Below are 10,757 nucleotides of genomic sequence, written 5' to 3'. Positions count from 1 at the left end.
TTCAAAAAGGTCGTCGTGCAACTGTGCAAAGCACTGGTAGTTGCTAACAAGAAGAAATTAAGAAGGATAGTGACACAAGAAGCTCGAGGTACACACAGCTACAGCGCGGTCTGCGTCGACTAGACACCTATCTCAAGAAATGGCCGGACAGAGTGGAAGAGGAGACACCACCTACTCTGCGATCACCTTTATTTAAGGAGGTCTGTGCTGTCCATATAGAAGGTTCAGACCTTTTTCCATCTCATTCGATCTCACCACCTTTCTCTTCTCTACTCGCTTCATTTTCTGAACCGAGATTTCTGTGGAGATACGAAAGCTTTGGTTGCCCTCTCTCTGTTTGCAGTGTTTTTCGTCCAGAATATCAGATGTAGCGGAGGTTTTACGGTCGAACGAGGAGGTCGCCGACGAGTTCTGCTTGTTCGTAGCTAAGCGAGCCTGCGGCATAGATACACATAGCCTTGACGGTACAGCTACTTTTCTCTGTTCTGAATTCTAGTCAGTGCTCATGTACAGATTCACCCGTAGTCTGATTTTGATCGCCATAGCATGGTTTTGAAAATCACCTGATACTTGGCTTGCGGTTACAGAACAGGCCTCGTTTCCCGTGGGAAGGCCTCGGCGATGGCGATGACGATAAAGGGCATCTTCAGAGGGTTGAAGATCATCGCTCAAATATTCAGTAAGAGCCATTCGTCCATTTTTTATGTACCCCACTCCAGGAAAGAAAGAAAGATACTAGTCGTATGCAGTTGATGAACTGCGGATCTGCTCATCAAGGACTGAATTTAAGCTCGAATCTCTGTGGATTCCAGCAGTGCAGAGGGAGCATGAGATCGAGATCGGGTACCCTACGGACGTGAGGCATGTGTCGCACATAGGGTTCGGCGCTAGCGGCTCCTGTCCAAGCTGGGTAAGGATCACCTCTTGACTCCTGTAACTCTTCAAGAGAAAGAAAACATCTTCTTGGCCATCACCAATTGGTTCTGAATTTTCTGTCTGGTCGTTCTATCTGAGCAGATGAGTGAATTCAGAGGAGTAGAGGAGGTATCAGCAGAGGCAGCAGGAGCAGGAGAAGCATCCGCAAGCTCCGCTGCGCAGTCGAGGCAAGCCTCCTGTGCTTCCCTAGGCAAGTAGCTTGTCCTCATTTTACCTTTGATTTCCAATTGAGAGTGGAGATTGTCCATGAATCGTATGGTTTAAGTAGATAGAAAAAAAAAGGATTCAGGTAGGTGGTGCAGCCACCACCCCTCAGGCCATCACTCCCCCTGATCGGCCCACGAGCGAGACTACTCGCTGGCTCGCGGGCCCGGCTGCGCCTTCTTTCTTTTTTTTTTTCTTTTTTTTTTTTTTTTGCGGCGCACGCGTTCTTTCTTCGGCAACTGACTCGCATTGCTGTGTCTGCTGCAGACTTCGAGCAACCGGCAGGCGTCGTGCCGCCGCCGGAAGAGGTCGCCACCACCGGCAGCTCCGCCGCCGGCACCCCAAGTGGCGCCCCGAGGAAGCCGACGGCGAGGCCGAAGAAAGCCCGGGCGCCGTCGCCTGCCTCGAGGTCGTCCTCGTGGCGCTCCACGGGCTCGTTCGCCACCGCGTGCAGCGACTCCGGCGAACTGCGCCCCGCCGGCCTGCGAGCCGCCTGATCGATACCGCGGCGGAGGGCGGCGCGCGCCTCCCCGATCACCGTACTTGTACATGCTCTTGACACGGTTTGTTGCCTGTAACGTTTTCTTGGGTTTGGTCTGTTTGGTTTCGGCATTCCGGGCGTGAAAACGGTCGGGAACTGTCGGAAAAATAGCCTAACCATTTTTGTTTTCATATTTTTATTCGAAAATGGAAACGGAAACGGGAAAGCTCGGTCGGAAAAACAAATTCGGTTATGCGGGATATCGGAAACGGTACAATTCGATCGGAAACACTTCGATAGCGGTCGGGAATCGATATAAAAAACGGGAACACCGACACATATATAACCACTCTAAATGTTCAACTCAATGCAATGGATACAACTGTGCATAGTACATGGGCCAATAATACTATAAGTTTATAGATGGCAATATTCAAGTAACAACTCGTGCATAAGCACACTCCACACTAGGTATATATTTTTTAGTACATGAGTACTGCTTGACATGACATGACATTTCATTTAGCGTATACTTATATTTTAGTACACTACTGAAAAATAAACAGAAACCCAAAAAAAACTCCGGCAGATTTGTAGGCCACCATGCACATGCTTACATGTAGCCAAGAGACAAGCACAGATTGCTTGGACAGCAGCTAGCAGGCCATGGGCCGCATGCATGCACGAGCAAGCGCAGCGGTGCAGGCCTGCAATACGGCAATGGCAGCAACACCCACCAGTTGGCCAGTAGTCCCACCTCGTCTATCGTCAATCATGCATGCGCTGGTGAGCTATAAAGGAGGAGGAGGTTGGGAAGGAATTACATTCGCTTGCTAAAGCTATAAAGGAGGAGGAGGTTGGGAAGGAATTACATTCGCTTGCTAAACGGGAGCACCTCGGGAAAATCCGGGAATTCCCGAGATATAAACGGGATCCGAAGAAACGGTCAGGAAATGTTCGCTCCTTATTCCGTCCCGTTCCCGTGGCCTTGTGACTGTGTTCGCTCCTGATTCCGTTCCCGTTCCCGTGGCCTTGTGATTGTTTCCGACCGGATTTCCGTTTTTTCCCGGCTAAAACAGTAATGGTCAGGAAATTTCGGAAATGGTGTCGGTCAGGACGGGATTTTCCCGTCACGTTTTCATCCCAAGCCGAGTTCAGTTTCGTCAGAAAAAAGGACAGGAACCGAGTGAAAACAAGAGAGCGATTGGCTGCATTCCTGCGTTCCCGTCGCCTGCTGAATGGTCCTGGTTGCTGAATGATGGACTGTCGGCAGCATAGCAATAGCAAGTGAAGAACACGTCAAGCCGGCCACTTCGTCGATTCTGTTCGCACTGACAAGTATGTGTGCACCCTGTTAGCGTCACAAGATCACGTTCACGTCAGGGCTGAAGACAATCACTAGCCTCTTCAGGGATTTGAATTCCCCAGCACTTCACTGTCCGATGCCCCAAGAAGTCTTGTTTTCCATGGCCAGTCACATGTGGCAACCGGCGAGAAAGGTCCTGAGCGGCCGCCAACACCACCAGCCCTCTCGTGGCTCCGCGTGCAGGCATGGCCGCAGGTCGAGCTCGCTTTCGTCGCAGCCAGGTCAAGTCTCGAATAACTTCGCCAACACGGTCGGTGCACGCCCCTGCTGTGCTCTGAACGCAAGAAAGAAAGTTCAGAGCTGTTATCTGAAAAAGATTGTTATCGTTTCGACTGATCAGCTCAAATTCGTTTCCGCCCCCCTTTGCGTTTCTGTGGATCGATTCGATTGGACGGAACTTTCCAGCGACGCTGGCCGCTTGACCGGGGCGTCAGGCCCCGGCGGCTCGCCATGTGTGCATGGATGGCACCGGATAGGCACGGGCCGCGCACGCCCCCCTGACAACGACGCCGGCCGGCTTGCTACGTGCCGGGACCGGGCCACGGAGGACCCGTCGTCGTCGCCGTCGACACTCGTCAGAGCACCCGCGATGCACGGTGGCGCGAACCGACAGGCAGCTCGGGCGACGTGGCCGCGCACGCGTGGCTGGAGACCGGCGCAGCGGGATGCCCGCCGGGGCGGAGCCGTCGCCGCCGTGGGTGCTCTCGCCGTCGCCGGCACGACGGGATGCGATGCGGGGCACAGGCCAAGCCCGGATGCATCGCTGATCACGTGGAGCGTGCAGTGTGTTGCGAGGTAACTTTGCCTCCAGCCACCCAGGTGGTTAACGGGTGAAAGCAACGAACCTGAACACCGTGTAAAGCCCGCGGCGTGCGACCGCCGACCAGGGTTACAAATACAGGTCGTCCCCTGCGCCCCAGATGGTCAAGTCACCCCTCGACACCTCCAGCCAGAGTCCAAGTGCGCAGGCAGCACTCGTGTCGCGTCTCTTCTCCCCGAGCTCCGGGCGAAGCGAGCTAGCTGAAGCGCGTGCGTTCCGGTCATGGCGAGGTCGCTGGGCCTGGGGCTCGCCTGCTTCGCGCTCGCGGTCGCGGCGGCCAGCGCGACGCAGTTCCGGGTCGGCGGCCAGAAAGGCTGGAGCGTGCCGGACGCCGGCTTCGAGCCCTACAACACCTGGGCGGGGAGGCTCCGCTTCCAGATCGGCGATCAGCTCCGTAAGCTCCTCCTCCTCTTCTTCTTCCTCCTCCGCGCGATCACATGCCTGCTGCCATGACGCGTGCTGATCCTGATCGTGCCTGTGCGTGCAGTGTTCGTGTACCCCAAGGAGACGGACTCCGTGCTCCTGGTGGACCCGGCGGCGTACAACGCGTGCAACGTCTCCTCGTACCTCCAGAAGTTCGACGACGGCAGCACGGTGTTCACGCTCGACCGCTCGGGCCCCTTCTTCTTCATCAGCGGCAACGAGGCCAGCTGCCGGGCCAACGAGAAGCTCATCGTCGTCGTCCTCGCCGACCGCACCGGCGCGCGCACCCCGCCCAGGGCCCCGCCCACGATGTCCCCGCCGTCTCCCGCGCCTCTGCCGAGCCCGTCCTCGCCGACTCCTGCGGCCCCGCCTGCGCTGAGCCCCTCGTCGCCACCACCCTCAGGCGCCACCCCTCTGCCGGCGCCCGCGGCCGCCCCAGCCTCACCGCCGTCCCCGGCCGTTTCAGCTCCCGCGCCTGCTCCCACCACCACCCCGGGCTCGCCACCGCCGCCCATGGCCCCGGCGCCGTCCACAACCCCGGGAGGTGGCGCGTCGCAGCCGCCGTCCGCTTCCGCCAACGCGCCGGGCGCCGAGGGCAACGCCACGCCGCCTCCGCCTTCCGCCAGCGACGCGAACGCCGCCGCCCTGGTGGTCGCGGGCTTGGTCGGCTCGCTCGGCGCCATCGTCGGCTTCGCCATGCTTGCTGCCTGAAACGATCTTTCTACGAGGCGTTCTTTTGTGCAGTAGTGTAATTCGAGATTTCGAGTGGGATAACTTACACTGTGAAGAGGATCATGATCATTTGTATTTGAATTTGTTGTCATGTTTGTGAAATAATAAATGTACGCACGATTGCGTTTGCATTTGTATGTCTCGATCTTGAAATGCTCAACAAGTAGTGCTGCGTGGCAGCTGGTACGCAGGCAAGCATCCACATCTTCACATCTTGAGAAGCTAATTCTGAGGCACATTATTAGCACACCATCGCGGAACCACCTCGAGCTGAGTCAGCACATGACCATTAAAAGGTTGATGCTGAAACTCGCATTCAGAGAGTAGTTTCTGATCAGCACCAAGCAAAACCACGCAAGATAGTGCATGCCATCCAACAGGTACATTACTAACACAAAGTTCTAGAGTGAAAACACATGTTTTTTTAGCATAAATATGACAAGTCAATTCCTCAACCAAAACATCATCCATGCAACATCACAGGTTCGACTAACGGTAAATGATCCTCAACATAGAGCAAAATTAAAGCTCCTCTTGACAAGCATAGGAACAGCAACACTACCCAGAGAGGACTAGTTTCTTCATGGCCTGCGCCATGATATGGCAAATAGCCAGGAGAAGACGCCTACAGCCTCCTTCCCCTCCTACCACCCTTTCTGCGAGTGCTGTCAGTGGGAACTGGGGTAACATCCTCTGCACATGACACAAATTTTGACATCAGTGTACAGAAATAACGACAGTCTGCAAGACAACTGGCCAAACTACATCGAGACGAAGTGTTTGTTTGCAAGAATCAAAATTCATACCAATGCGCCCAATTTTCATGCCAGAACGAGCAAGAGCCCTAAGAGCAGACTGAGCACCAGGCCCAGGAGTCTTGGTTTTGTTGCCTCCAGTGGCACGAAGCTTAATGTGCAGCGCAGTGATACCAAGCTCCTGAAGACAAAAAAACCAACTCACAAGTTACATATCTGGATACAGCAAATAAATCAACAGCCTTACATTATGCTAATAAGTGACAAGTTAATTAACTAAGCATCATCTTTGGATACACAGATGAATATCAATGAGATGCCAATTAATAAATCAATAAGACTGATTGTAGCAGAATTTCAAAAAAATATTCATGACCTCAGTATACATACCTTGCAACGAGCTGCAACGTCTTGAGCTGCAAGCATAGCAGCATAAGGTGACGATTCATCACGATCAGCCTTGACCTTCATGCCACCTGCATGATTTAGTACATCATGGTTACAACTAAATGCAATTGCCATCATTGACCACCATGGACTGAAGAGAAAGGACAGTACCAGTGATCCGAACCAGAGTTTCCCTCCCAGACAAATCAGTAACATGCTGCATTAAAATTGGAACATCACAACTTGGGAAGCAAATGAAAGGTCGATGAAGAGGTAAAAACACACAATACTTACAATGAAGGTGTCGTTGAAGGATGCAAAGACGTGAGCAACACCAAAGACATACTCTCCCTCACGGACAGTGGGGCCAAGGGTGACATTCTCCTCCTTGGGCTCCCTGGTCTTCCTCCTCGACTGCAAACATATACTACCATCAGATGACATTTAACTTATCATATCTGCATTAAATAAATAATTGGGCACAAGAGAGTAGCAAGAATATACTACTCCAGAAACAATTACACAGTACACAATTGAGTTAAATTGAGCTGAATCATTGTTGGGGCTGCAAGGCAATCAAAATACCATACTAATTGGGCACAAGACAGTAGCATAGATAGATTGCATCACAGTACACAATGGATTGACATTAAGAGAAAACGTTCATTTAGCTAAAACAGCTACAAGCTATTCAACAGTAACTTGGTCTCAGTCTAAGCCTACTAATCAAGCCAACCATTTCAAGACCAAACAAGACTTGCAACACATGTATCCAGCTGAACATCTAACAAACTTAGAAAGCAATTCAACCCAAGCAAACCCCCACGCAATCTGCAGCTCGTACTCTTAGTTGCTAACAAGTAGATTTTAGCCATGCCAATACTTCCACGGTTTTAATATTACATTTGCCAGCAAAATTTCTCTCAAAAGACTGATACGGTATGATTAGATTCGCATAAATATTGCCCAGCACATCACTGCAGTCTTCAACTCAGGAGTACTAACTACAGTCAACTACTAATTCAGCGATAGTCTAATCTCTATTGTGATTTACCAGTCCAGCACACAAATCCAAAGCTCCAACCAACAAATTTTCCAGCCAAATCTATGCGCTGAGGCACCATCTCCAAACTTCCCCCACCACCACCAGTCTACCATGCTTGCACCTAGATCCGCTTACGAGCCTTAAACCAGACGAGACGAGAGTAGCTTACCATGGCTGCGTGGAGCGACGGGTGACCGGAAGCGAGCGCCTGGTGTTGAGATCACGAGCACGCCGCCGCCGCCGAAACTTCAGAGGGGAGAAGAATGAGGGGTGCGCGTTATATACGAGACCGCAGCCCACTAGGGTTTTAGTCCCACCCTTGCTCAACGCAAATTCCTCTTTTGCCCTCGCCCTTCTGCCGCTGCAGGTGGGCCCTGTTTCTTACACGAGGCCCGGACCGGTAATTTGGCGGCTTCAACTCCTAACGGGCCGGACTTTTAGGCTAAGTGGGCTGGATAAGAATGCAGCCCATTTGGTATCGTCGCCTTCCCCATCGTCTCCGCTAGGACTTAGCAGTGAGGAAGTCTCTTCCCCGGATCGGACGCACTCAGGCGAGGTCGATTGGTGAGCGCGTCTCCCCCTATCTCTCCCCTGCGTTGCCGTGATCTGAGGATTTGTGGGAGGGTGTTGTATCTTGCTGAGTGATTTGATGAATCTGACTCATTTTTCTGTTCTCTGAAGCGAGGAGGAGAGAGGGGAGAAGAGAAGAGGAGGGCGAGGAGGAGAAGATGAGCGAAGAGAGGCCGGTGCCGCGGCGGGAGAGCCCGTGGGGTTTGCCGGAGGGCGACACGAGGCAGCCCAAGGCGCACCGCTGCAACGACCGCGCCGAGGACGTCGTGCAGGTCCGCTTGCTCTCTAGTCATATTATGCTGCTAGTGGTTTGCCCATTTTGCTGATGAACAAGGATTGTCATTAATATCTGAACGAGCAGATGATAATTTTTGGCCAGTTGAGTGATGTATCCCGAATATCTGCTTGCTGTGATCTACCAATTTTGGTTGTGCCCAGCTTAGGGTCACTCGATATTTCATCAGGCTGGCACTGCATTGTTTCAGACTTTCTGTGAATGCTTCACAGCCATCACGTCTTAAAACTCCAATTGAACCCCATATCTAAGCACAGCGCTGTTGCATAATGTGGATCATGTATTCCTGGAATGTTTATCACATAATGTTTGCCTGCGTAGACCCCAGAAGAAACTATGATTCGACAACCTTTAATCAGGTTTGCACTGTTGTTATGCTTTTGGACTACTGTTGGCGGCCCCATCTTAAATCCGTAAAGCATCGCTAAGAATGGACAATTAGCCAACCTGACTAATATTCCTGCTTCCATGGTGGGATTGACCCCATATCTAAGCCTAAGTGCACATTTAGGAATGGTTTAGAATTTAGGAATCATCCTGATGCTTTCCTGTTTCTGTTAAAGCCCTGAGAAAAGTAGGTATTGATAACATCAGGAACTAGTGTTTTTAGCAAAGATCAGCATAAATACCACCACCTATCATTTGGTGTTGTCCACTGTCATTACAATTACATGGTGGCTGTGCTATCTGCTAATGCTGAACCTGCCAGCATCCAAAATTCTACCACCATTTGGGATTGGTAGTGAGCAGTTATCAGTCATAGCCACTTATTGCATGTTTTCCATATAAGATTGAAGCCAGTGGCTTTGTTTTTCATGATTTTGAGAGCATTAGGTCAAAAGATGCATTGTTAAGTCTGAAATTCTTCAGTGTACATATGCTGAATACATTTATTTTTTTCCAATTATTTTTGCAGGCTGTCTTTGAAGGGAATCCATTCAAGACAGTTCCGGGTCCATTCAAGCTCTTCTGGCAATGCATGCGATCGAAACCTGGGTATGTGTATGGTGTACCATCATTTATGTGTTTGATGCTGTGGCCGTGTGGCATATCTTATCTGATATGCGAATCTGTGATAAGATGGAAGGCATTGTTGGATAGTTCTGATGCATTAAGCTCTAAATTGATTGATAATAGAAATAGGCAAGCCCTGATTGAGGGGAATCCAAACTAGCATGTACAGACTAAGGTTTAGTTAATGATAAGATGGATAAAATGGACCATTTTATCTTGTTTATATCCTCGCTATTTATTTATCAAGGAGTTTGCGCCACTGTGGATATTGCTTATGAAGAGTAATCTCTACAGGAGGCAAGATTTTGGTGGTCTGCAACATTTTCAGCATTTTCATGTAGCAGCAATATTTTCAATTCTGTCACGTAGTTGCTTAATAGTATGCATTAGCTTATAAGGTCGTTTTCCATTGATGTGAATCACCAAAGTTTATGGGCTGACTGCCCACATAGTTCTTGGACTGGCTGTGCCATCAGTTAGTTTCTCTCAGAGTCTGGCTTACTTCCACATGTGATGTTGCAATGTTTTGGAAGGCGGTTTTAGTTGCTTCGGTTGCTTGGATCAGGTGTGCCCTTTGATGCATTCAATAGCTGGGAAATCGAGCACATGATTAGTAAACATCTGTGTGGACGTCTCACCCTGGTTAGTCATTTTGCCAAGTTCAAACAAGCCAAGGCTTGAACAGCTTAAGAGATTAAATGGCACTAAATTGAACAGGAAATATATTTTTCTTGCCGCAATTTGGAAACGGCGTAAAAAAAAACTTGCTATCCATTCCTATAAAAAAGAGTAACATAGTCCAGGAAGTTGTACCAAAACACCAACTTACTGAGGACTTTGTTTGAAGCATGCAGCTCATGATAATCCACCCAGGAGAACTAGTAACTAACTGTTTGACTCGGTTGGGCAAGTGTTCGGTTCACAACTTAGGCATGCCAAACTTTTCCTGAGGAGCTAGGTCGCACACACCATAAGTTCATGGAGTTGTGGCAAGATGTCTTAGGCACGTAAACTTTGTTACCCCTGAGATGCAATCTAAGTTATGGTGAGCTTTCCATCACCACAAGCTAGGCAAGAAAGTGTGGTGACACCAGACAATCTTGCATGACCATGATACAAATAGATTCCTCCACAAATCTATTTCAACACTGAAATTTGCAATGGGTTCTATGACCCTGAAGATTGTCCCCTTGACTCGTGTTGACATATGGACCTGTGGTTTGCAGGGAGGAACCAACCGAGCCCTATACTTACCTGCAGCTGGATCCTCCGAGAAGGGTGGAAGTCAATCTGGAACAAACAGCGTCCGAATCTTGAGCAAGCATGCCTAGTTCATCTCATACAAATATTCCTGCACCTTTCAAGCAGCAGCTTTTTTTTCTCCTAGGGTTCATATCATGTAAGCACAAAGCTGCTTATGTTTGGATGTTTATAATCTAATAAACCCTGACCCAAAGAGCTGCCTTTCCATGTGGCGAACTCATCGAAATCACTGTTTCTTATGTAAGACCTGTGCCTTTTGGTACTGAAATGCGACGTGCTGGTCCAGTACCTTGGTCCGTTCTCGTGTTCTCTCTCTGACAGAGTTCCGTATGGTGACTATCTCTATGTTCGTACTTGACACTGGTATACGTGTGCACAGTTGCGTATGAATGGTGGTTGATTCCTACACTTTTCCAGATGGGTGGATGGTTTCTGACATGTGTAACATGTAGGAGCGCCCATGAAC

General features: G+C 50.1%; 4 protein-coding genes across 7 annotated transcripts; 3 read left to right on the top strand and 1 right to left on the bottom strand.

The window, feature by feature from the left end:
- Positions 1-208: 208 nt before the first annotated feature.
- Positions 209-1,808, top strand: LOC120704239 (CRIB domain-containing protein RIC10-like). 4 transcript variants are annotated; one of them, XM_039988554.1, is made up of 5 exons: positions 209-464; positions 593-679; positions 816-910; positions 1,018-1,126; positions 1,408-1,808. In XM_039988554.1, the coding sequence occupies exons 2-5, from the start codon at positions 622-624 to the stop codon at positions 1,635-1,637; spliced, it is 492 nt and encodes a 163-aa protein (XP_039844488.1). In that variant the 5' UTR covers positions 209-464; positions 593-621; the 3' UTR covers positions 1,638-1,808. The 4 variants fall into 4 exon arrangements, with proteins under 4 accessions (XP_039844488.1, XP_039844486.1, XP_039844487.1 ...); XM_039988552.1 differs by having other exon boundaries at positions 813-910; positions 1,408-1,789; XM_039988553.1 differs by having other exon boundaries at positions 210-464; positions 588-679; positions 1,408-1,789.
- A 2,034-nt stretch (positions 1,809-3,842) lies between these two features.
- Positions 3,843-5,100, top strand: LOC120704238 (early nodulin-like protein 1). Its single transcript, XM_039988549.1, has 2 exons — positions 3,843-4,201; positions 4,295-5,100. The coding sequence occupies exons 1-2, from the start codon at positions 4,030-4,032 to the stop codon at positions 4,939-4,941; spliced, it is 819 nt and encodes a 272-aa protein (XP_039844483.1). The 5' UTR covers positions 3,843-4,029; the 3' UTR covers positions 4,942-5,100.
- A 225-nt stretch (positions 5,101-5,325) lies between these two features.
- On the bottom strand, positions 5,326-7,455 carry LOC120704240 (40S ribosomal protein S14-like). The gene is made up of 6 exons (XM_039988556.1): positions 7,319-7,455; positions 6,399-6,518; positions 6,276-6,321; positions 6,108-6,193; positions 5,769-5,898; positions 5,326-5,655 (listed from the first exon to the last, which is right to left on the bottom strand). Exons 1-6 carry the CDS (start codon positions 7,319-7,321, stop codon positions 5,588-5,590), a joined length of 453 nt encoding a protein of 150 aa, XP_039844490.1. The 5' UTR covers positions 7,322-7,455; the 3' UTR covers positions 5,326-5,587.
- A 146-nt stretch (positions 7,456-7,601) lies between these two features.
- Positions 7,602-10,590, top strand: LOC120704242. Its single transcript, XM_039988557.1, has 4 exons — positions 7,602-7,713; positions 7,831-7,991; positions 8,931-9,010; positions 10,255-10,590. Exons 2-4 carry the CDS (start codon positions 7,878-7,880, stop codon positions 10,343-10,345), a joined length of 285 nt encoding a protein of 94 aa, XP_039844491.1. The 5' UTR covers positions 7,602-7,713; positions 7,831-7,877; the 3' UTR covers positions 10,346-10,590.
- Positions 10,591-10,757: the final 167 nt, after the last annotated feature.

The sequence above is a fragment of the Panicum virgatum genome, chromosome 4K, assembly GCF_016808335.1.
Source record: "Panicum virgatum strain AP13 chromosome 4K, P.virgatum_v5, whole genome shotgun sequence".
In the NCBI taxonomy this organism is placed as follows: Eukaryota; Viridiplantae; Streptophyta; class Magnoliopsida; order Poales; family Poaceae; genus Panicum; species Panicum virgatum.
This window is presented reverse-complemented; position numbering and strand designations above follow the sequence as displayed.